The 25613-nt window shown below is 37.9% G+C and overlaps 1 protein-coding gene and 1 long non-coding RNA gene across 13 annotated transcripts in view; one reads left to right on the top strand and one right to left on the bottom strand.

The window, feature by feature from the left end:
• LOC105431819 (RNA binding protein fox-1 homolog 2) overlaps positions 1 to 25613 on the bottom strand; it is a 266891-nt gene that overhangs the window by 95349 nt on the left and 145929 nt on the right. For all 12 annotated transcript variants that reach the window (XM_089074930.1, XM_089074932.1, XM_089074931.1 and 9 more), the window contains one exon: positions 5144 to 5434. In XM_089074930.1, coding sequence (XP_088931056.1) covers positions 5144 to 5431 — 288 coding nt within the window. In that variant the 5' untranslated portion in view covers positions 5432 to 5434. The remainder of the gene's footprint in view (positions 1 to 5143; positions 5435 to 25613) is intronic.
• LOC148936994 (uncharacterized) lies at positions 10935 to 19559 on the top strand. Its single transcript, XR_016138799.1, has 2 exons — positions 10935 to 15751; positions 17121 to 19559. It is a non-coding gene; the product is annotated as an uncharacterized LOC148936994 (long non-coding RNA).

Raw genomic sequence — 25613 nt, 5'->3', positions numbered from 1 at the left:
TGAATTTATATTGATGCAAGTATTACTGTCAAGATTAAAAATCTATATAAAGCTTACATTATTCTTGTTTATATATGAAAACATTAATACTTGCATTAATATTAAAATTTTTCTAAGAAGACTATAATATTCTTGCAAATGTGATATATAATCTTAATTTAAGACAAACTTTTTCCTTCTTGTGCTAGATCGAAATAGACAATAAGGCATAAAATATTGTCAAACTAGTTTATTTCGGTCAGAATATGTTTTCGGGGCAGTTTTCGCATGAAACTATTCAGGCACATTGTTAAAACCGTGTGCCGTCTCGAGCGAGTTAATTTGAAAGGGGACAACGGAATTTCGTCTAATGCTGGGAAACTCGAATACACCGTTGCGCGTCTGTTCGCCGTTAGATAACTAGGAATGCACGCACCGTGTGTGCAGTGTATGAAATATATAGATAGTATGTGCGTTATACTACGTGTACGTTGCCTATTGTCGGTGAATTCAGTATTGTGCCGTATAATATACAAAGAAAATTAAAGAAATTGTTAATTAGATAAGAAATTCACAAAAAAAAAAAAAAAATTATACATCCTTAAGCCGATTTGTATACAATACCATGCGACTGTTAAAAAATTAAAAATCTCAAGATATCATTAATGAAATTGCCACTTTCTTGTAATGTTACATAGTATATTGTCCATAAGTTCCACTTTGCCCTTGATTGTATATTATTTCGGCAAATACGAGATCTTAAAATGTGGAATCAAATATTAAACGTAATTCCTTATAATATAGCTAACGGACAAAAATCATCATTTAAAATCATCATTTTCACAATTTATTCTTTTTAAGATCGTGACTGAATGATTTCAAAAAGCGCGCATCTCTGTCTCCTTTATAAATCACAATCGTGATTTATTCGAGGCAAAAATTTATGTACGGCAAATTGTCCGCACGACTCGGGCATAACGTTCCGTAATTCCGCGCGATATAATATACGTGTTGTCGCGCCAGTCGCGAACAGCACGATTGCGCCGCCATCCGTTCGCCGAATGGAACCGGGGAAGGAAGTGGAGGAGTCGGCGGGGTGGTGATGGAAGAGGAGGCAGGGGAGAAGGTAATGCATGGCAGAGTCCCGTGTCCCAGGTGATCTCGCGTGCATGAAGCTGCACCGCGCGCGTACGAACTGCGGTGCGGACGACGTGCGCTTTTCGACTCGACGACTCGACGAATCCGGGCCCGGTTAATTGACCGGACCGTATTTATCGCGGGCACAAAGCAGCCAGGACCGGAAATTGTCCGCGACATTGTTCTCGCGAATTATTCTCGCTCGCGGTCAAACTGCGCGCGAGATCATTATCGACATCATTGCTCCGCGTTTAATCGAACACAAACAACCTAAAACTCGTTTCTGAGAAGAGGACAAATTCATTAAACGTCGACTAAGTAATATTACGAGTTTGAGTTTGTATTACGCGATCGTAAAATAGATGTAACGTTTCCAGGTTGTGTGAAGCTGGCATCCTCAAAATGCGAATTGTTACAAAATTAGTATTATCGCAATTTGACATATCGCAGTTGGACCATATATTTTGTCCATAAATAATTATACTGCCTATAAATAATTATTTTCTGTTCGCTCAGTGAAAAAGAGTTATAACAAACAAAACATTGGAGCAAATTTCATCTGAGCACTTTTAAGTGTTTTTTGACGAATGGACAAAAAAAAAATAACAATTTACAGACAGACGTAAACAAATTGTGGATCGAATTTCGTATATAATTTTTAAAAAATACATTTAGGGATGCTCGTAATGAAATTTGCTCCAATTCTTTGTTTGTATTTTTATTTTTCGTTGAGTGGACAAAAAACAATTATTTATAAATAAATTGTGGACAATCAATTGCGATACTAATTTTAGTAAAAATTCGAAATTTGAAGTTCACAAACTTAATATTTCTGTAATGAAATAAAAAATCGTTGATAATAGACATCAGATATTACTTCTTTATCTTTCGTTTTGTCAGAATAAACCAATTCACCGATTTTTCCCTCTTTTCCCCGATTTAACGCGGACACAATACTATTCTTGTAACAAAAAAAGAAAAGTATAATTTTTCAGGATGTATTTTCAGCTTTGCGTTCGATACATATAGATATAATAAAAATCATTTAACGAATTTCACTACGAAACAGAGTTGGAGCAATTTCATTCCAATTTACGGCATATCCCAGATGTATCGCTATTGCAGGAAGCGCGAAATATCATCGCGAATGCGAAACGAAGCGTTAATATCACAAATAATCGTAAGGTAATCCGAGACTGGAGATTATTTAACCGTTATAAATATCGAGCTCTAATCCGATCCCTGTGACTGATAATTAATGTATTCCTCGGTTCTCACAGGCGTATCGCGTTCTCGATTTCACGGAGGGGGAAATGAAATAAAAACCGCATGTCGTGTCGGGGCTAAAATACACGGGCGGGGAAAATCAAGAAAATAGCGTGACCTGTATTAACACCGTATGAATTAGAGGGGATTTAACAAACATTACTTTTGCCGGAGTCGTTAGGTCGCACGATATCACGCTGTACCGAAGGCTGCTTTTGCATTTCGAGCCGCGGCCGAGCATGAAATCAATTATCGTCGTCGTCGTCGTCGTCGTCGTCGTCGTCGTCGTCGTCGTCGTCGTCGTCGTCGTCGTCATCGTCGTCGTTGGAGACCCGACCTTTTTCCCCGATATTTATTTAGCATTAAAGCGCGATCGCCGTTATCTCCGCGGAGTCGCGCTCTAACCGGTGGTCGTAAATCAGGAGAGGAAACCCTGGCTGCGGCGTCTCCGATGGTAATGAATCGCAGAGAGTCGCCCGATGGCGAGAACGCATTGTAGCCTCGAGTTTCCACGCACCGTCGATGCGACGTATGAATTTCAAGGGAATTAATGGCGCCGGATTATATCTCGTAATCGCGTATCTATCACGCGGACGACGTGCCCTCCCCGCGGACCGTCGATCGATTTGAACAAAGGGAACCGAGAGGCCGACCCCGGCATTCAACTACTATTAAAATGTAATTATTGATGAAGCATTTAGTCCTTGTTATAAGCGGATCGATTGTCATCAAAAAAGTTCGAAAAACAAATGTACGAATATTAGCGGTTTTGAGAAAAATGGTTATGAAAATTTGAATTCTTGTATTTGTCACAATATCACAAGAAAGAGAAAGAGAAAGGTTTTAAAAATTATTACTTAACTCTTAGATAATACAAATTGTGGAATAAAAGAAATATAAATACTTAATTAATTAATTTCTTTATATTTTTTGTGGAATTTTTCTCTATTTTCAAGTAAATTCTGTAACTAATTTAATGTGAGATATCTATTACTTTTTTTCATGCAACAAATTTACATATTTATGTCACGATAGATTTACTTAGCTTAAAGATCAGGATCAAGCATAACGGACAAAAATGTCCTTAGAGGATTCGAAGGATGATTTAAGAATAATATAAATTCGTCTACGTTTTCGAAAGATCTCTCCGTTTTAAATGCCAGTAGCGCACACACAGAATTGGAAACGTGGAGTGACGCAAGAAAGTGTAATTAATAATTTCTAGAGAAAAGTTAATTCGACATACCCCGACAACCATCCAGTGAATAATGCAATAAATTAAATTGCGGTTTGCTCGTAATCATGGGCCGAGTAAAGAGATCGTTAGGAATTTTAAGCAAGATAAGAGCATTTCTGTATCCAACATAACGCTTGCGTATCTAATTAAATTGTGCGATCATCGGTTACATTCGAGAGATTAAGTCTAGAGCGGAATTTAGCTTCATAGCTTCGAATGATGAAATTACTACCTTTGAAATTAGCCTATTTGAAAATTTAATAAATTTTGTTAATTCAATTGCACAATAAATCGTTTTACACGAGATAAAACTGCCGTTTCTAAACTTATTCAATTGCAGCAAGTCAGTTTAAATAGATTCTTTAAAATAGAAATAACAATTTTAATTTTAACTAAAAACTAATTACAAATAAAACTAGCCAGTGTACTTATTTATTAAAATTAATTAAAAATTTTAATAAATACACCAAGTACCTTTATGAATTAATTGTAAAATTATTCTCATTGTGATTTCCGGCAAGACTCAATATTTTCTTTTATCACTCTTGTATCAATATTAATATCGATAAACATCAATGTTAATTATTAATGTTGTCTTTCCTCGCGCATTATTTTACCGTGAATGAAAATTCAGATGTTGCGAACGCGTAGCGCCTTGTTAGAAGAGGAAATTCTTTTATTCAACAAGTAAGTAACCCCCTTTCCGTCTTGCGCACTCTGTTGTGAATTACAAGGGCCCTCCTTGTGAAATTCACTCGTCGTCTCCGCGATGCGACGTCTCCTCTCCATTCATACGTGTCCAGAATCATTGACCGCAACCGCAACTACGTGACGGGATGATGACGGCCGCGCCTTCTTGGCGCGTCGAGAACACAGAGGACGAAGGTAGGAAGAGAGAGAGAGAGAGAGAGAGAGAGAGAGAGACGAGCGCGAGAGAAGTTTGCTTCTCCGGTGGCGGAATGCATGCCAGAATCTCGAAAGTACTCCACGTGACTCGCGACGGGCTACTTCGCAAGAGCGTAGTGTGCAATTTCGCGCTGTCACGAGAGCGTATACAAACATTCAAAGAAAGGATTAGTTACTCTAATGGGCTCCTGCTCCTGCGGTTTCGGTGTGAAGCCGCACCGGCTTCAACAGCCAATAATGTCACATGTCGTGACCTCTCGGTGTTACGAGACACGTTACATTATCTGTCCACGAAGAAAAACAGGAGAGCGCAGTCTCAAGAGGATTCTCCTCGTATGTGAAATGCTTGGAGGAAAATATTTCTCGATACTAATGTGTGTACTTTTCACGATTACTTTTCTTTCAGAAATGAACAAAAGTCTTTGTACTTTTTCAAGGTGCAATTTTAAAAAATTGTATAATTTATTATAATTAATGATCAATTAATTTCCAATACATTGCATTCTGAGTGAAAGGAAAATCCTCAATTCTTAGACATTAACTTATAATACAAGTGGTAATTGAAGTGCTTATCGACCGATTCGGCATAGCCATGTTAATTAAGAATCAGAAACTTACGATGGCTTGTTGATCGACCCCATTCGGGGGCGGAGGCGGACTGAAGCTGGCCGCGGTCGGCGCACCAGGAGCGGCGGGATGAGGTGCACCCGCCGCGGGCGGCACCTGGGGCCCGCCGGTCGGGGGTGGTTGCTGGGGTGCACCGGCATTATCGTCCTTTACCGACACTGGTGGTGGTGGCTTAACGTCACCGGCTGCTCCGGCCGCCCCCACAACACCCGCGACCCCGTTTACCGGAGGAGGGAAGACACCCCCACCATAGGGCGCAGCCATCCCTGTCTGCACCATATGCTAAAAAAGAAAATACAATTTCTTATAAGTTTTCATGCTTAATCGTACAAGAAAATTATCATGTATGTGTGTTACGGGAGATTAAAGAACATAAATACTAAGAAATATAAAAAAGTTTAATCGCTCGACAAAAGTCTGGAATAATCATGCGTGAGATCTTTTTATAGATTCGCGAGATTAATACGCGCAACTTCATTAATTTATATTTCTTATTAGACATTACTTTTGTTAATGAATAAACTAAATAGATATATAGATCAATGTTAATGCAAATTATAACTCCAAGTTGAGAAATGAAAATTGATAGTTACTAATTTCGCGCGCATCAGACTTCCTGATTTAAAAATCAAATATTTACTTTCATAATTTATAATTCTTAAATTGACTTAATTACCCGAGATTAGATTTGTGATGTAATTATTTTATTATATTATAATGATATTATCGTATTATATTATAATGATACCGTAATAAATTAATGTTTTAATTCTTCAAAGAAATTAGCTGTCTTCTCATTGATCCCATAATTTTTAATAAAATCAGCATACCGTTTATAAGTCACAGTAATTTGAATGAAGATGAATGAAGATTTTCAAAACTAACATACATATTTAACTCATTAACTTTCATTAACATTCAAATATCCTTCCGTTTTTCATTCACGAGACAAAAAAAATATTTCTGCTATTGCAACATTCGGCTCAGTTTTTTCATCTCTCTGAGATCGTTAAAGCTGAAGTATAATGGCGAAAATGACGTTGCCAATTTTTCGTGCAATGGCGAACTATTCACCGCAGGCAATCGTACTAGTAGAAAGATTTCTGGCAATGTTCCATTGAAATGTCGTGGTGAGCTACGATTGGTTGAATAATACCTCAGAGTGATCCTTGCGGTAAGGATGACATTTTTATCCCAAAAGAGTGAGGAAATTAAGCCTTTCCGTCTAAAGAAAAACTTTAACTCGATTCTCTTATATAAAACTCATAAATATTTCAGACAGAGAAAATAGCTTCCTCTTAATAATATTTCAATCAAATATGAATTGAAAAAATTGAGTATCCTTAGATACTTAAATTGTAATTCAATATAATACATAGATGTTGAAAAAAGGAAGAATTATAAAATATAAATGTCATATAAATTTATAATCTTTATATTAGGTTACCATTTTTCCTCGTTCATGAAAATAATTAAATTTTGAATTGTGTAAAAATGATCGATTTTAATTAAAGGAAATAACATTCTTTTTGACAGTTAGGCACAGAATCGTCAATGTTCCGCTAGACTTTTTGGTCTCGCGGCAAGGCCAAGGAGTTTAAGTAAAGGAGCACAATTTTGTAGAACGTAAAGGGCGGAGAAGAATCCGCGAGACGGCAAACGATTTACTATGGACAGCAGAGGGTAACTATAATTTATGATTCGCCCCCGGGTCGTGCCATCCACAATCTCGCGCGTGGCAGGTTACAGATGGTTTGTCCAGTTCTCCCTTCTCCCCAGCTTATTTCTGGACGCCACCCCCTCGACCTCGCTTCGCCACGAGAGCAAAGAGCCATTTGTTATTCCTACCTTGAACATTTTTCTGAAAACTCGATTTAGATCGGATTTCGCCGATACGAATCGGCCGGGCGCGCGAACATAGATGAAGCTTCGCGAGGAAGAGCTCCGTGCTCTTTGTTAAGTCTGAGAAATGAAGGTTTCGGTCTCAGCAATTACGGAAGATCCGACGGCAACAAAGTGTCGCGATTCAGATGATTTCTCACGCCTGATTACGATAGCATCGGTCTGTGATAAATTAGCAGCAGGCGTTTATATGAAAATGTCAGGAGCGAGAGATGCGCAAGAACAGAAGTATAATTTATCATTTTATAATGCTCAACTTTATTTAGATAATGAGATATGTGCACTATAAATAATACATATTTGTTAATATAATAACAAATGATAATATATAATATATATTTGTATATTTTTTTTCGTGCGTGTGCAGAACATTATTGCCTCTTTATTTTATACGTGCAATTAACATTGCAATATTTAAAGCGCATAATTATTTACAATTACATTTCACATGATAAATCTGATTTTATATTTAAAAAGAGACTTCATATTTTTTTAAAACGGGAATTTTTCGCAGTTTGTGGCAATTTCATTTACAGTTGAAACCGTATACACACGAGATACGAGATATTCAATCGTCTTTTACATTTTGTAACATAAAGCCAATTTTTTTTTTCATTCGTGATTCAATTATATAGATACTCGTACACGAGGCAAGTAAAACCCTAACAAAAACTGGCGAAGGAAACAGTTAGAAAGAACTTTTGAAAATCCAAACACGATCGGCAACAAGAAAATCTAACGAAAAAAAAAAAAAAAACAGCGCAACGAGTAAGAAGGAAGAGAAATAATTCACAAGAAGTATACATTGTTCAAGAGACAATCAAAAGGAAAGGATACGCGGATAACGGTGTATTTCACATGGAAAGGAATCCCTTTAGAAAAGCCTCGCGGCGAATGGGAGCAGAAACTAAGCTAACTTTGACCGAGAAAAGTCGCCTCTGGCTCAACGCATCACATTCTCCTTTTACTATTCCCCGGCTTTCTATTCCGCGAGCGTAGCTTAATCAACGAAAGGGACAGGACGGATAAGGAAAAGGAGAGCGCGCACACGGTGGAAAACGTGATCCCGGACCGACCTAATTTTCCCTCGCTGGCACGGGAAATATGTCTTCCGATTGGCCGGGAAAGCCACAGCTCCGCGAGAGTCCTCTTCGTTCCTGATCACGAAGATAAAGAAGAACGGCGAGGATTAAAAACGCATTAATCTAGTCGGCGAGTGCGGACTTAACTTTCCAACCGCTAGCCGTCCCGTTAATTAATTTTTTCTCTAATTCACGCAGAATTTACGCGACCGCGGGGAAGAAAAAGAGAAAATCCTGGCATGAATTTTGGCTTTGTTATATAATCGAACGTACGTCGCAATAGCTGCCGGAAGTTGGAATGTGCGGTACGTTAAAATTAAACCCGTCACGTTAAATCGAATCAAATTTAAGTCACGTTCATAGACGGAGCTGGAGAGATTCCCTCCCTCTCCCTCTCCCTCTCTCTCTCTCTCTCTCTCTCTCTCTCTCTTTGCTGTGTATCTAAAATATCACGATAAAATCATGCATATAGAGACGATTGAATTATCATGCAACCATGAATTAAATAATTTAAAAAAAAATTTCCTTCTCTAAGTGTCAAAGATTTATTCGAAATCGTAAATATCTGCGATATTTACGACGAGAAAAGCGAAGAGTTTCTTCGAGAAACAAAATTGTTACTCGCGTATCTTCTCCGAGATAAAATTCTCGATCCCATTTTAGTGGACGGTTCGTTCTCGCTCGGTCAACGACGGTCTAACAGTTCTTTGTCGTCTGCTTCTTCTTTCTCCCTTTTTTTTTTTTTTACGATCGTGAGCAAAGCGAGATTTCCCGCGTGCGGTAGTACATACAAGGGGCCATTCAGAGCATGCTTCCCCTTCGATGTCAGCAGAGCGTGTCGCCACGGCGAGCTGGGCCTTACGACGATCGCGTGCGCGGGCACGGGGGGGAACGGTAATGAAAAAAAATTTTAATGACGCCACGCTAATTCGATCAGCTATCTCGGGCGTAAAGAATGAATGACGAAACCGCCCGTTGTGCTCTCGTTTCTACGTTACCGCATTCGCCTTGCTTAATTGGACAATTCGAGGCAAATGATTATTCGAACGTTGTGCGAATTGCCGATTCATCTTCTCGTTTGGTTCACACGACTAACATGGCGATCGTTAACTTTAATTTAAACCATCAAATTATTATTCAACTATGAATATCGCAATGAATACTGCAAGCAGTGCTTGAGACGCAAAGTTAGATATTGAAACTAAATTTAGATTATAAAAAATGAACGTTTCGCGAGAAATTCATGTAGCGTATTTCGGTTTAAAAAAAAGACAAATAATGCATGAATTATACAGAAAAAAATCTTAAGATAAATCAAGACAGATATTCTTATATAAAAACAAGAATGTTATATATAATCTTTGTACAAATTTTAGTCTTCATTTGATTGAATTTGTATTGCAAGTATTATTTTTATTCAGCTCAAGATTAAAATTCTCTTATATAAAAATTATAATATTCTTACTTTTATATATATGATATGAGAATATCTATATTTATCTATATACCTATATATTTGCACCAAGCAAATTCAATCAAATCAAGATTACAAATTTTCCTAAGATTATAATATTCTTGCTTACACATAAGAATACATAATCTTGACTCTGTACTAATTTTTTTTCTCCTTGCGTACACATAGCTTCGAAGCAAACTTTAATTTTTTTTTTTTTAGTTTTTAGAAATTTAAGAAAATGCAGAGTTTGAAAAATTAGTATTTTGAAAAATCAATTCTCTCTCTAAAAATATATTTAACTGGTGTAAGAAAAATAAGATCTTATGACAAAAATACAAGATAAATAAGATCGGATTACACGATACAGTTTGCCCTTTGATTTTCGAGATCCCGTACACCGCAGGATTGGCAAGGATAATCGTAACAACATGGAATATCCACGTAGATCGCTTGTTCAACTTGTTACATCTCACGTTACGAAGATCTAAATTAGGATGAGGTATGGAAATCCGAGTTATCTCTATGTATAGTCCTCTGAGCCTCAGATCGATTCATGGGGAATCTGTGTGTCAGACCAACGACCTATTTCGAGAGTGCCATCGATCAAACAAAATGGCACTTTTCGCATGTGCGACAGTGTCTGTCTTATCGACTAAAATTGCAGGGGTAAAATTGGGAGACGAGTAACCGGCAAACTAGGGAACTGGCTTGTCGATCTGCGTGGAGGATCAACGTTATCGGAATTGGCAGTAGAGAAAAAGCGAGTGCGATAGCAACGGGGAAGGAGGCTGTGCCACGGAGGATCCGCGGGGAGATGCGCGAATCGGAGGCGGAATTGTCTGCGCCAATCGTCGTCTCGCGCGCCAAGTTTCGCGCAGCACAAACTCCTCAATTTTGCAAACGGGCGCGCGAGATAAATGCGGACACGGAAGGCGTTTCGAGGAAGGAGAGGAGTGAATCAACTCGCTTAATTAAAAAAACATACAACTGGGTCAGCAACGTGGGACTCCGCTTTTTAAACTTAATTCCCGCAGAACCGCTGTTTTACGAATTAAGCCATTTTCGCGTGGCATCAAATATGTAAACGACACCGCGGTTGCAGTTTCGCATATGTATAACTGCAAAATGGATACGTTTTTTGTAATTCCGCGTGATACTCGAGATAATGGCGTGGGTCGGGAAACAGCTTATTCGCGGCATTACTATTCGTAACTGTGATCAGAATGCATCGCGTTTGAAATGCAAAAGCGGGCATCGCGATGCTATATACCAGCCGAAAAGGACGATGCCCTACGGGAAAATCAAGAAAGGCATATTCTCCACGGCAAAAAAATAGGAACAATGTGATTTTTTTCTTGTTTTTAGAAATACGCATCTCTTCATCTGAATATTTGCGTATGCTTTTTCATGTCAAGATTGATGGAATTCGATTAGTAGATGATTAGATTTTCTTCTCCTGCTACTAGCCTTCTTTACATGAATTCATTTTTACATGATCTTATTATATCTATATTTTTGTATCTATAAATAAAAGATAAAATACTAGAAGAAAGAAGAAGAGATGTAAGATAATGATGATTCAATTCAGAACAGCTGATTTAAAAAGAAATATACGTGTTTAAGAAAGGGAACCTAATGAACGAGCAACGAATCAAAGATTTTGCTTTCTCACGCTGACTCGCGTAAACGCATATAAGATACTTTCTCTATCCATAGACACTTAACTTTCCTTTGTATTTGCTTATCGCTCGAACGAACAGAGACTATTATAACAGAGATTTTTTTCCACTACTGTAATTAGATTTATTACTAAATATTAAAATTCAAATTCAAATTCAAATTACAATTAAAAAAAAAAACCCGCAGATACTTGTCCTAAATAAAATAAGAATGCAATTAGATATAATCGGATAATAAAAAAAATCTAAGGTATAATTAAAACTTTGCAAATGTAAACGGCGTAACGTAGCGAGCATAGAACAAAGATGCCTTTCAACATCGACGTAAAGTTGTTAAATCACCGCTGCTTCGCAATGCTTTTCCGCAAAGTCGCGCAATTGCCATTACGTCGTATCCAGAAAACGAGCGATAATAATTTCAGATATACGCATGCACACCAACGTACAACGTCGCGCAAGAGGAACGCAATCGCAATTTAATGCATCGAGCTTGCGTTTCGAGTGCTTTCACGAGTCTGTCGACACCGGGCAGCTTTAAGCTTCCGCGACAACGGTTTGCCCTTGAAGTATTAGGATCTGAAAATCGCGCGCGCCACCCTTCCTCATCCTTTCGATGTTTTGACGCCAGCAAAGCGAACGAGCCGCCAAGAATAAACCTGAAATCAATAGCGAACGCGCGGCTCGACCGAGAGAGAGAACGAGACCGGGAGGAAGGCAGAAAAGCGAAAATAGAACGGGACAGAGAGAGAGAGAAAGCGAACAATGGCGAGAAATTTTAGACCGGCCGAGGTTAAAGCAACATCCGATATATCCTTTACCTTGTCGATAAATTTTTTCGTTCTACGATCGTTAGGAACTTGTTTGACAAAGATAATAGAAATCTACTAAGAATATATGTCTTTATTACGTCGTTCAATTCCCTCCCGGAATTGACAAGCAAGAGCTTCAAACAGTATCGACAGAGGGTAAAAATTTTTCTTCTTTGCTTCGACGTTTAATTTACTTTGTGATATCTTTGACATTGCACTGAAATGACAATATTATTATTATCATCACGATTATTAAAAATATCGAGCTTTATAAAAATGTCGATCTTGTGTTTAATCACACATCAAATCTTGTTTGCATTAAAACTTTAAAATGAAGGGTGCTTTTATCTTTAAAAATTATCAAATTGACGCTCTCGGAGAGAGAAGAGAGAATTCGCGATCTCTGGAAGTACATCTTCAACTCCGACAAAATCGTGACGACGACTCGGCCAATTGCAATCGGCCGCGATGTGATGCGGTTGCAGTCCGAGATCGCTTTCATTCTCATTCCTATCTGCCTCCCCGCCTTCTCGCGCGATCGCTCTCTTCCTCATTCCCCTTCGCTCGCTCCGAGTTAAATACTCTAATTCGCGTTAATGGATGGCCCGTTGCCCAGTGGATCGTTTCTAAAGAGCCTCTTCCCGGTCGGGACGGAACGCGTCGTTCAGCGGAGCGCGTTCACACCGCTCCGGACCACTTGGGCCCTTGTCGACAAAGCGTCGCTTATAACGGGCCCTGTATTTCTGAGATCGGCATCTAACCGCCGGGAGGAAATCGCCCATTTGATGGGAGTGCCTCGCCTAGCGATCTTACATAGCTGCCGGCAGTCAATATATACAATACACGTACACGACGGGGGATAAAAAGTCGCTAGGGTCTACGTGGTAATTACATCCGTCCATCGATCGTCGACATCGATCGGCTCTTCCGTCACGTAACGAGACGTTACATAAGCAGCATCGCGCGTGTCTCTCTTTTGCCACGGCAAATCCATCCGTTTAAATCTATAAATCCGTCTCGTTACTGATCGACTCGGAAACTCGAGTGAAATCGGCGTGTCATTTTAAAAATATAAATTATTGCATGTGAAAGAGAGAGAGAGAGAGGGGGGGGAGGAAAGAGTTTTGAATTTATTTTTAATAGTTCATAATTCTATATTCATAATTCTATATAGATTAAACTTAAAAAGAAAATATCTGACCATTACGGAAACTGCTACAAAATAAAACTGGCATTAGGTTCAGTGACTAAAAAATATCAAGATATTTCGAGTTTTGCAGTATAAAAACTATTTAAAAAATTAATATTTATAGTTGGAATTCTTTATAAAATATTTAAATACGTTCAGAAAGGCACGAAACTATTTTGCAAGACACAGAGCTCTTGAAGACCGACCGGGGTCTTACATACATGTCTATAAATACATCTTTCTCAAACGATAAAAATAGTTTAAAAAAAAAACAAATACTGATCGTTAAACTTTTCTGAACTTATGTAGAATTACAAATTCCTTAAAATTCGGTAATAAACATCAAAATTTATCCAGAACAAACTATTCATTTAATCTACATAGAATTATAAAAAACGCTAAATCTCTTGATAGTTTATAAATTTCCATAAAATAATCACGTCAACTTCGCATGCATCAAAAACTGGCACAGATTTATCCGACAACGCAATCTATTACTTTGCACGATAAGCCGGTTAATTATATTAATTACTATTGTATCTAGTAGGTCAGGTAGATAAATAGACTATTCTCGGCGAGACATGAACTGTTTCGACAAAAAAAAAAAAAAAAAAAAAAACGCCACATTATTTGCCACATCAGATCGTTCTCATGTTCACGAACTTACGCCTGCCGTTGCATATTCTCGTTGGATGATCCTTATCTCGCACGGCAACAACGTTAACAAACGATAAGGAACCCATCTGTGAATCAGAGCGAACCGATCTACGTTACGTGATAACGATCGGCAAGCGTTCTGCCTTGACGCAACGTCACGGTCGAATGATCACAGAGAGCACTCGTGTTTATCTGTCCACAAATGACGATTTCAAAGGGAATTCGGTCTATTTTGTCAGTTGACACTGAACGCGTTCCGACCTTCAGCTCTGTCCACCTCCAGCATGTAAATTTTTTCACGCACGTGAAACGCCCTCGATAGCCACCGCGCCGCTTCCTTTCCGTAAAGCGTTTTCGCTATTTTCGTCAAAAAACACAGCAGGGAAATTAAAACGGTACGCGAGAATTTGGCGTACGTCCATCGAGCCGAGAGATTTTATCCGTCGAAAAAAAAAAAAAAAAAAAAAAAAATACTGCAAAGATGTGAACAAAGTTAAATGAGCACTATGCTCACAACGTTTTACGATCGCTAAACTGTGTTTATCTACATATCCAAGATTCTGGCAGAAATTTTATGCGCCATTGGGTTTTTTAGTAGCTATAAAAATGGCTTTTCTAAATTGCAATGTGCCGTCCTCTCTGACGATTTATTCTTAACATTTTATTTCGGCGTGTAATTTAATTTCTGCCATGTTTCACGGTTTACTCCATAATCTTCGTCATAAAATCTATTTACCATGAATGTTCTATAAATATTCATGAAGAATTTTAAAACCAAAATAAAACTGTACAATTTTACGATAGTGTACAATTTTTCCTTATGTCATTCGATATTCCCCCATATTTCGCTCTTACTCGAAATATATGACACACAGTCATAATTACGTTCCGAATTTCTGCCCCATGATAAAGACGTAACGAGATATTTTTAATTTAGACGGAGTCAGTCCTAAATGAGCCTCATACCGAGAAACTGTAATTTGAACTGTAATTTTGAGGTCGGTGTAGACGAAATTACCTAATATTACCTAATGCTCAAATATTACCTAATGTTCAAAAACTATATATAAAACAGCAAATATTTCAAAAATCCATGTCCAGTTATATTTCAATGCAAACTTATGTTATTTATTGCCGGGAATTTAGATTTAAAGGATCGAGAAAATATGGCGCGTACACTTTGAAAGATGGTCAAACGCCAGCGAATCGATAACACCTGTATTTACGGATATAGGTTACTTTATGTATATTAATAACATGTTGTCCTGCTCAATTCCATTCGCCGATATAAATTAATACGATAAATGTCACGCGGCCTTTGTCGCGAAGTGCGTTTCTGCAAAAGCGGTCAAATTACGTTCAATTGATTTCACCGAGCAAAGGCATATTGTTTCCCGGACGACAATCACGAAGCTCGAAGATAGAAATCTAAATGCATTTCCAGCCATTTATATGGCTATTTTATCGATAAACGTATTTGCGATATGACAGTCGCGCGCAAGTCGAGCCACGAAATCAGCTTTCGCGTTGTCATGAGTTACAATAAAAACGGCACTCCTGTCGAGATTTCGCGGGAACTGACCGGCCGTGCAAATTGATATCGCTGCGAGAGCGCGCACGCTGTCCGGAAGCGCAAAAGTTTCATAAATCATCTAAATGCGAGCAACTTTTTATCAGAGAGAAAGAGAGAGAGAGAGAGAGAGGCGCTCGGGAACTCGGAAATGAGTCCAGTATCTCGAGACTCGCGAAATACGAGCATCGAGAGATCGGGGCGACAGGAAATTGAAAAATTCCGCGTTCCCCAGGGGAACGCCAAGGCAACGAGGTACGTAACGAGATTTCGTCGTTCGATGAGTCCGAAGATGAAATCGCGCTCGAAATTCGGGCTGAAACTGGACTTTTTACTAATCTCCAGATTACATCTCGGCGGAACCCAATTGAGTCGAAAGAACCGGGCTCGAAACACCAATCATTAAACATTGATGAACCATTAATGCGGATGTAACATTAATATGAATCCATTAATGCGGATGTAACATTAATATTCAAAGTGCAGGAGAATACCAGTATCAGTGTTTTTTCCATTAAAATATTTAAACCGACGAGAGTCGATAGAAGAGTCGCTAATGATTATAATTTATTTACTACTATATTTGTAATATTCAACATACAATTTAATTTGTAAGCTTAAGGGACATTTAACGAGCGATCTAATTATCGATTAATTTATGAAGTTCTCTCATATTGATTTTATGTATCCCGTTTTTAGCAACCTTGTAAAAGTCGCAAGATTATTTTTAGTCGCAACTATTTAATTTCCACGAAATCCTTGAAACGCTAATATCTAGCGAGAATAGTGAATCCATTCAAGTTACATCTCGAAGGAAGAAAGGTTCTTTCAGCGATATTACTCGTTTCCGCGCGCGCGCGCGAGGCTTCCAGTTCAACTCTTTCAATCCCAAAACTTAGTAATTACAGCCCGGCTTCTGCCCGATGATTTCGCCAAAGTGTCATAAACTCGGATAAAAATGATTCGACGGTCGGCCGAGGTAATTAACGAATCAGAATGTCTTTCTGCCCGAGCGACAAAGTTCGCCGATCCTATGATCAGACGGCGGTCACTTTATAATTAAGATTCCGTCGCCAGATACTTAATACAGGGATACTGGATATTGTGAACTCCCTTGTGCCAGTATGGCGAGTATCCTCTTCGATCCTCTTATCATAACAAGAGGCTTACCCGGGAAAATGCGAGCTCGCCATCGGAACGACGAGCTTATGCGTCGTTCCGGTAATATATGCATATTATAATATTAACGACAGATTCACGTAATTTCGTAATGTCGAGTATCATCGAATTCAACCGAGGTTGAATATTTTAATCACAGCGTGCACGCGCGCTTAACTATCATATTTAATATGAAAGAGTGCGAAATTTTTGACGTACGCTTCACTGTAGACGCTTCACCTTAGAGATTAATGCGCTGCAATTTTCATGGAAATTAATTTTCTACATCAAGCACCGCAAATAGAAAAAAAAAAGGAAGAGGAAAAGAGAGAAATATATACAGCGCGGTGTTTAAAGTTGTAAAAACTAATGCAACAAATAACCATGATGTAATAGAGTTTAAATTTTAATAAACTCTGCTCTATTGTCGGAAAATAATTAAACACGATTCTTCATTTGTGCGTAGAGAAAATGGAGAAGCTTTAATGCGGTTGAGAGCCACTGATAACCCAATGAGGGCGTCATTATTCAAACTGGCATGGCCCTTCGGAATTACCCTTCGGGAGATGGACCCTTTCCGGACTTATATAGCCCCCTTGCGTCCTTCCCTTTCTACACATTGTTCATCCAACGAATACGTGAGAGAGGGAGAGAGGCAGCTTCGCACAAAGGAAGAGACAAGGAGAGAGGATAGAGATATTTATGTCGTTATTTGAGAATACAAGTCATCTCGGACCATATCGTGTAAAAATAACGAGAAGAGAGCTATGAGCAAAAATAACAAAAGATGAGTATAAAGGAAAAATAGAACGGTATTAAGTTTAGCATTGTATTACGATAAATCTCGGATAAGAAGACTATCAGGAAAAATGATATAGCGATGTACGGCAATTAGCTTTAACTTCTGACATTTATTCTATATCCAAATAAAAACATGACAATTTATATTTCTATTTTTATTATTAAATCAACGATTTGAACGTTTATTATAAAGCACTGTTTTCTTTAAAAAAAAAAAAAAAAAAAAAAATTTACACTTTGATAATTCATAAACTTCATAGAAACACGCGTTTGTATTCGCAAATCGTTACGTCATTTCCATGTAATAGACTATCGATTCTCTTTATTCTTACACCGTATATTTCATTGTTCGAGAATAAAGAAACAAATGAAAGAAAATGTATCTAAAATTAATGATGTTAAATACCGCATAAAATAATAAAATAATAATAATAATAATAATAATAAAATGATGCATTGCGCAAATCGATTTTATATATTTTCTCAAAAATAGATGCTGCGTTATTATTGCGTTTTATTAACGCACGAAACAAAACTTGTATATGTAACTTGTATATGTAAGAGATAAAATTAACGAGTATCGGGGAGAGAGGAGAGGGGGGGGGGGAGGGAGAATCGAGGGAGATGATTTCTCATAAGGGTCTCCGTGTTGTTAAGCTCATGATGGGGAATCCAGGCGTATAAATTAGGAGATTGTTAAAACACAAGGATGAAACTCGATGGACCGTATTACACGCTTCGCTCGTTATATCGTTCCACCAGCTGGGTTATCGATTTTAACAGCGAGTTTCCCCGGAAGACATCGAATCTCTGAAAAGGTCGCCGTCGAAATTTGTTTGTTGAACGATTATCAATTATGTGTCATTCGCGAAAGCAATTTCACGAAATTAGATTAGGTAAAATTAACGTTTCAGGTAAATTCAACTTTTGTGAAATATCTTCGTCTTAATTATAATTAATAAAATGTAATATATACATATATATATATATATATATATATATATATATATATCAAGTTTATATATGTATATATATGTATCAAGTCCAAATATATCAAGTTATTAATATTATTTAAAACTTTATACAACTTTAAATTATCATCTCTACATACTTTCATGAACTGAGGGACAAGCGTTTCTCATTACGCCTTTTAAATTTTCCTTACGATGTAAAGAGTTTCTCATTATAAAAGTCAAGTTAACTTGGCTGCACTTGGAAGACAGATTAAATTTCAGCACAGTTAAACTTATTATTACTGTACAGTTACTATGGAACAGTATAGCGTTGATTCTTTTTTACCGCGAAATAACGTCGCTGGAGAATCACTGGCGAAAGTAGCCGGGAAAATCTAATCGGGAAAGAATTCCATTCCCCTGACGATTCCGATCTAATTTTGGCCACGCTGGGCCATGTGCGAGCCGAGTGGTGAGTGACAGAAGCGTGTATTTCCGAAGAATCTAAATTCGATTCGCAGATAGACCCGCGGTTGAACGGTGTCACGTTCGTCCTGTCGAAGATCGTGATAGAGTGAGAAAATATCGGTCCACCCTTATGAAGAATTGATACCCCCATATTGTGCGGACAAATTGCAATTGCATTTCTCAATGTAAGCGGCGGATCGCTTTTTTATCTAGATCCCTTCTTGCGATACGCGACATCTTGCAAAGAGAAGGCTACTCGCCGCGCAATGACCGACGTTTCCGAAGCCTGATATCGTCTCTCGCTTCCGCTGAGCGACGTGGTAAAACAATAAAATCCTACCGGTCTGCGCGGCGGAATCTAAATTACGTCGCGGCAAAGAGAATACTACTACTTCGCTCTATTCCTTTCTTGCACCGTGCTCCTCCATAGTACTGATACCATATCGAGATTCTACAACGCGGCGAAGCGTCGAAGGGAAGTTTCAATACCCCCCCCTGATAGCGTTTCACACGGAGAAATTTCAATACCCTCATGCTATTGTTCCATTCAGAGAAATTGAGTATTTGAAAGAGTATAAGCTACTCCACTCTAATAAAAAAAGTTACAATTATCATTTCTCGAATTCTAATCAATACCCGATGCCTGTAGGTAAGAATAAAATAAACGCAATCAATTTGTCGAATTTTATAAAAAAAAAAAAAAAAAAAAAATCTTACTTATTTATAAAGTTTAATATTATATTTACGTTAAATGTGCAACTTTATTCTATGCTCTTTGCGACATTTGACGTATATGTCATAATAAAAAAGTGGCTTAAATTTTTTAATAATACTTCGTAGCAGAGCTACGAGAAGGTTCCGACAAAAAAATTTAACAGCGTTTTTTCCACAGTGACCCTGAAAAAAAAAAAGAGGACTCTACTTGAGCAATCCCCTGTAAAAAGTTCCAACAGCGTCCTTGCGCACTGGGGAACTCTTTCAGTGTCGTTTCGCCACAGGGAAGGCGACGGTACTCGGCGTATTTTCTAGGCAAAACGATAAATGGTACGTGCCAAACCGACGAGCTGGGCTCGGGCTCGTTTTCGCAGGTCCGTTAGTAGACACCTCCGGAACGAGGGGATCGCGGATGGATTTTGGCGCGGTGCCATCCCCGGCACAAAGGCCCACGCTCGAGAGATCGCAGCCAACGGGGGTTTACGAAGGCCTGGGCTCCAACCGGTGCTGCTGCTGGTCGATTCGTACTAACCTACCGTCGTATCGCGACCCTCACCTCCAAAAATCACCAAGTTCTATCGGTCCAGATTGCACTTCTTTCGTGTGCGCAGAAAGAAAATTCACCTTAAGTCGAGATTATTATTCTTATTTACGAGCAAGAATGTATTATATTTTTAGAAAAATTTTAATCTTGATAAAAGTAAAATACTTGTATCGGTCATACAAATTCAATCAAATCAAGACTAAAATTTTTAAGATTATAATATTTTTGCTTACATATAAAAATATTTGTCTTGATTCAAAACTAATTTTTTTCTATGCGAATAACAAATAACAAATAATCATTTGCTATTATTAAAATTCTCCGAGATTAATCAAGTTTATCTTTTCTTACTGATTGTCAAAAGTAAATAAAAAATATCTACGAAAAAATAAATATAATAAGAAAAATAATGAATTTTTTCAGCATAAAAGATATTCCAAGATACATTAAAAATGCTTGAAAGTATCTGTTTTCTGACAAAATTGACAGAGCTTATCTCTCCTGTAAATTTTCTTATAATGATCGTGATATCTAATCTTATCTCCTTAATTTCTATGTTCGAAATTTTGTTGCTACATGTATGGGAACACTCATTCCCGTTATCGATGCACAAATTACACTTTACAGGTTTTGTCATTTCTGGAGTTACGCATAAAATGCCGATGGCACGTTTACAACGTGGCAAGTAATTTCTACTCGTGCGTAAGTAATACGCGTGTGTGTAACGACCGCTACATACGGTCGGCGCGAGTGTAAAAAGCGCGATGGAAGAGGCGTAAAATCAGTCGGCAGTTTACAGGACCGTGACACAAGAGCCGAACTTCCTGCTACCGTTTAATTTATAAACTGTCCGACCACCACGTGTGTGGAGCGGATGTCTGCTTGCACCTCTTCCGCGAAATATATACGGATCGTTAGAACCGTGTTCTTTGGCAAATTTACACTTGTCTTCTTGGTAAACATTTAAAAACATTGAAATGATGCACGACCGCATTTCACGTTAAACGCGTGTACTCTGTATTCCCTTATAATAAATTCTGATATGAAATCTTTCTAGATGAAAGTTCCTTCGAGAGAAATTCACAGCGACATTTTAAATTACAATATTAAAAACTTTATAATAAATTGCCATGCATATAAATAATTTAAACGTTTTAAGTAAGTGAAAGAAGTGTAACTTTAATTTTAAATTTTGAGATACTTCATATCGTTTGGTTAACAATAATACAAACATACAGATAATACACATGATATCATGTGATGATAACTATATATGCTCTCCAGTTATTTTTATGTATTTAACGCTAAGGCGCCTTCACTCCTTTCGATAATAATTCTGATAATAATTCACAATAATTCTGTATTATTTCAAATTTTATATCATGTACCTTCACAGAATTTGTTATCTAAAATTCTTGCATGCGTGTTCGTAAGCTCGTAATTTTGGAGTGCAATCCACTATTCCAAGGCAATTGCTTAATGTGCAATTAGCTTAATCGACGGAGTAGCTCTGAAAAACAAGCGCACGATACCGCAAGTTTTATCATTCACAGACGTCATCGACATACTGGGCAATTGCGCAGAGCTTGCATGACGATGACGACGCGGACGACGACGACGACGACGACGACGAAAGTGAATGCGAGAAGAGCGCTCTCGTAGCGAGGCGAAGAATACATCGGAGACACAACGCCGGGGATTAATGCGGCGAGCTGCGATGCGTATCGTGACGTCACTTCCGGCCAATCAAAAATCATCAACGCTCCGGATCGCCGGCATGGCCGTTGAAACCGCCGTTCACACGCGACTCTTTGTACGCGACAACGACGGCGAGCGACGACGTCGGTTGTCGGAATCTCGCGTTTAATTGAAGATAATTTCGCAGCACGACCTCAGTCAAAGATAGACCGCGGCGGAGAAACGAAAGACGTACGAATATATGCTCATTATAATATCGAATTCTTTTTGATCTTGGAAAGTAATATTTCTTGAATACAAATTTTTTAAGGAGTAAAAAAATTTGTATTCAAAAAATTCAGACGGACTAATAAATATATATTTTTTTTTCTCCAATCAAATATTCATTTATCTAAATATAAAATTGAGGTAATAAGAAAATAATCAATTCAGCTGTACATAATTAAAATTTTCTAATTAAAATTTACATCCGTGCGCGGAAGGCAAAATGGACGGATAGTTTAAGTTTCCCGGTGCATAGAGCAATGACAGAGTGGCCTCATTGAAAGGCTACAGGGCTAGTCTGAGTTTATGACAGTGTCGTTACACTCAATTAGCTTCGCTGATGCCCTTGAGAAGCTACTCGTACATGCCGAACCACGGTCCGGCTAACTGAAAGATGAGCGAGCGTGTCCGATACTTCAATGTTAGACCGGCATAATGTCTTTTACAGTCAACTAGACTCATATTCAACGCGGTAAAATAAGCCGTGATAGATAAAATAAAATGATCATTGTAATATTTCTGAGAACTCAATAAAAGAATTATTAAGAATTAAATAATATTCACTTGTCATTTAAATATGTAGTATAGACATTTTGCAATAAATAAATAAAATGTAACACATTCGTCTTCTTTCGCTAATTCTCTTTCGCTGTTTAACTATCATATTTTTCTATTAGTCTATTTTTATTTTATTTTAATATTATTCTATTTTTGTTTCGTAAAATTGAAATGCAAATTCTATCATATTTATAATTCTTATTGAATACATTTTATATATAAAAAGAGAACACTGTTGTTTATCAATTAAATCAAATAATATTCTCGGTTATAATCTGTATTTCATGCTGCACGCAGAGAAAACAAGCTCGTTGAAGAGATACGTTCATCCAGCAAAAAAAAACTCTACTAAAAGTTACAGACGAGTTTCTCTTAGATAGAGTCCAGTCTGTACACCAAGCGGCAGTAGACGTGTACGAATTAGACCTATTTGTTTCTCGAAAAGATGAAGGCGGATCCACGGTAGTCTAGAGAAGAGCAGCGTAGAGAGAGAGAGACAGAGAGAGAGAGAGAGAGAGAGAGAGATGCAAGATACAGCATCACAGTACCACAACGAATGTCTCAAAGGTATGATCAAAGCTGCAATGATTATGTCATCGTCCATCGTAAATGGATAATTATGCATTCATTCGCTTTAATACAATTCGTCATTCATAAAGAATGCATCCTCAGTGAGAAATATTCGCACAGTGAAACTATCCATTTATTTAATCTGCTCGTACTTTTATCATTAGATCATATCAAATATTTCGAATTTACATATTGTAAAGAGGAATATGGCAATGAGAGACAGAATAAAAATCTGAGATATAAAATCTAAGATAAGCGATGAATGAGAATGAATCAGCAAGATATCTTTAAAACACGAGAAATTTTTTGTATTTCTGAAAAACAAATAGACTTAAAGTTATAAGAAATATAAAGTTAAAAAGCTAATTTTATATTTCTTATATAATAGAAAACATAATTATTCCATATTTTTCTTCGTCTCTTTTGTATATGCCACAATACCTTGATATTACATATAATTTAATTATGTTAATAATAATTTGTAATAGTAAATATATATTAGTTATTAATTATTTGATTGTTAATATCAAGATATTAAATAATTTACATCGATATTCCTCGTTAACGAGTTTACAGTTTGAGTTTACAATTTATGGCTCTGTGATAATTCTGATTCAGGGTTTTTGGAAAGTAACCTTTGTTCTCCAGTCGAACGAAACGGAAACAGCAAGAGTGAGACCAAAGTTTCGCCCATTTGCGCGCGGTCAACAATAGATGCGACAAAGTGGAAAGGACTTGTGGCCATGAAAGGGATAATGGACTCCTTGCATCACCCATAAGCCACGATGGACGTCCTAAGCACGATAATGCAAAACGACGAATTTAGTGAAACATGAACATGTGACAATACACATTATGCAATACACACATATATTTTATAATTATAAATTATTTAAAAAATTTTAATCGACGTAACAAATATACATTTACTATATAGTAATTATATTGCATTTTTTTAAATATATTTATATATTTTTATATTGATAAATCGCAAAATCGACAATGATTTGGATGTGCATAACCTTCCTGTCATTGTCGAGTCTAGAAACGAGTGATTTCCATCCCTCTCTTATATTTACACGTCGCGTAGCTGCTTCAACAACGATTTGAATAATTCATCAAGCGATACGAGGCTTCCGATCGGTCATCTCTGAGGATCCCATATGAGCCTCGCACATTTCACCTTAATAAGGCAAGCTTATGGCGTGCACGTGGCACGGTCGAGACGCAAATGCGTATACGAGGGGAAAGGAGCAACTTGGCTACACAAATTAAGGACGTGGGGTCGCCACAATAAAAATTTCCTTTCTTTAAATAACAGTCGCTTCGCATGATTTTTAATTGACGCCAGAACTCAGAAACGTGACGACCAATGCTCTCTGTTGTTGGTCCGTGATTTTATCTCGGAATGAATCAGCTAGCCCTACTATAATCAACCCCACTTATTATTATTATTTGCTCAGCTGATCAAATGTATTTTTACAAATTACTCAACCGCGTATTAATCTTTTTAATTGAGTTCACATTTCTTAACGAAAAAAATAATTTGGAAATGCACTGTGTGTGTGTGTGTGTGTGTGTGTGTGTGTGTGTGTGTGTGTGTGTGTGTGTGTGTGTGTAATTATCGGAAATGGATTTTATTGTGTTGTGTATTAATTATTTGTTCTTTCCTCCTGAATCAGCGAGGCATAATAATTTAATCAAGAGTACAACAATAACATATACTGGACTGTTACAGTTTAAATTTCCAATAATTTCGTACAATTTCCGATAATTTCAAAATAATTTCGCTTCGACGACTAAACGCGCTCGACCACCGAATATTATTATTACTTTTACAATCGGGCGAGTTGTTCGGTCTTTTCTAAACTATCGTGCCAAATATTTGATACGGCGCTGCCATAAGCAGCCTGTGTCGTCTGAAAACAATCGTCCGGGCGAACAAGGGTGGACAAGGGAAAGTTTGAAATTGGTACACGTCGCTGCCAGATGTTACGTAGCAACGTCAACGAGGGGAACGCAAAAACGAGTCAACGCCCCTCCCCCCCCCCCTCTCCCCGCCCCGCGTTTCCTCTCCCAGAGAGATGGTCTTCGGAAAGACAAACGCGCGCAGCTGCCGATTTCCGTCCGAGGTTTAAACTACGGGCCACATGTTCCCATCGTCATAGTCGCATATGAGGGTCAGATTAAAGTCCCGCTCGCGCGCGACCGAAATTTCGATCGATCCCAACGCGCACACACCGAAATTAATTTTCCTTGAACCGTGGAAAATCGTTTTCGCATAATTGGATTCAAAAAGCAATCTCGAGCAGCAGCGGCAGCAGCGGCAGCGGCGGCGTCGTCGTCGCCTCGATCGTGCGCGAGGAAACCAAACGGACTAACGAGCTGT

The sequence above is a fragment of the Pogonomyrmex barbatus genome, unplaced genomic scaffold (assembly GCF_055798465.1).
Source record: "Pogonomyrmex barbatus isolate J1 unplaced genomic scaffold, ASM5579846v1 scaffold18, whole genome shotgun sequence".
Taxonomy (NCBI): Eukaryota; Metazoa; Arthropoda; class Insecta; order Hymenoptera; family Formicidae; genus Pogonomyrmex; species Pogonomyrmex barbatus.
This window is presented reverse-complemented; position numbering and strand designations above follow the sequence as displayed.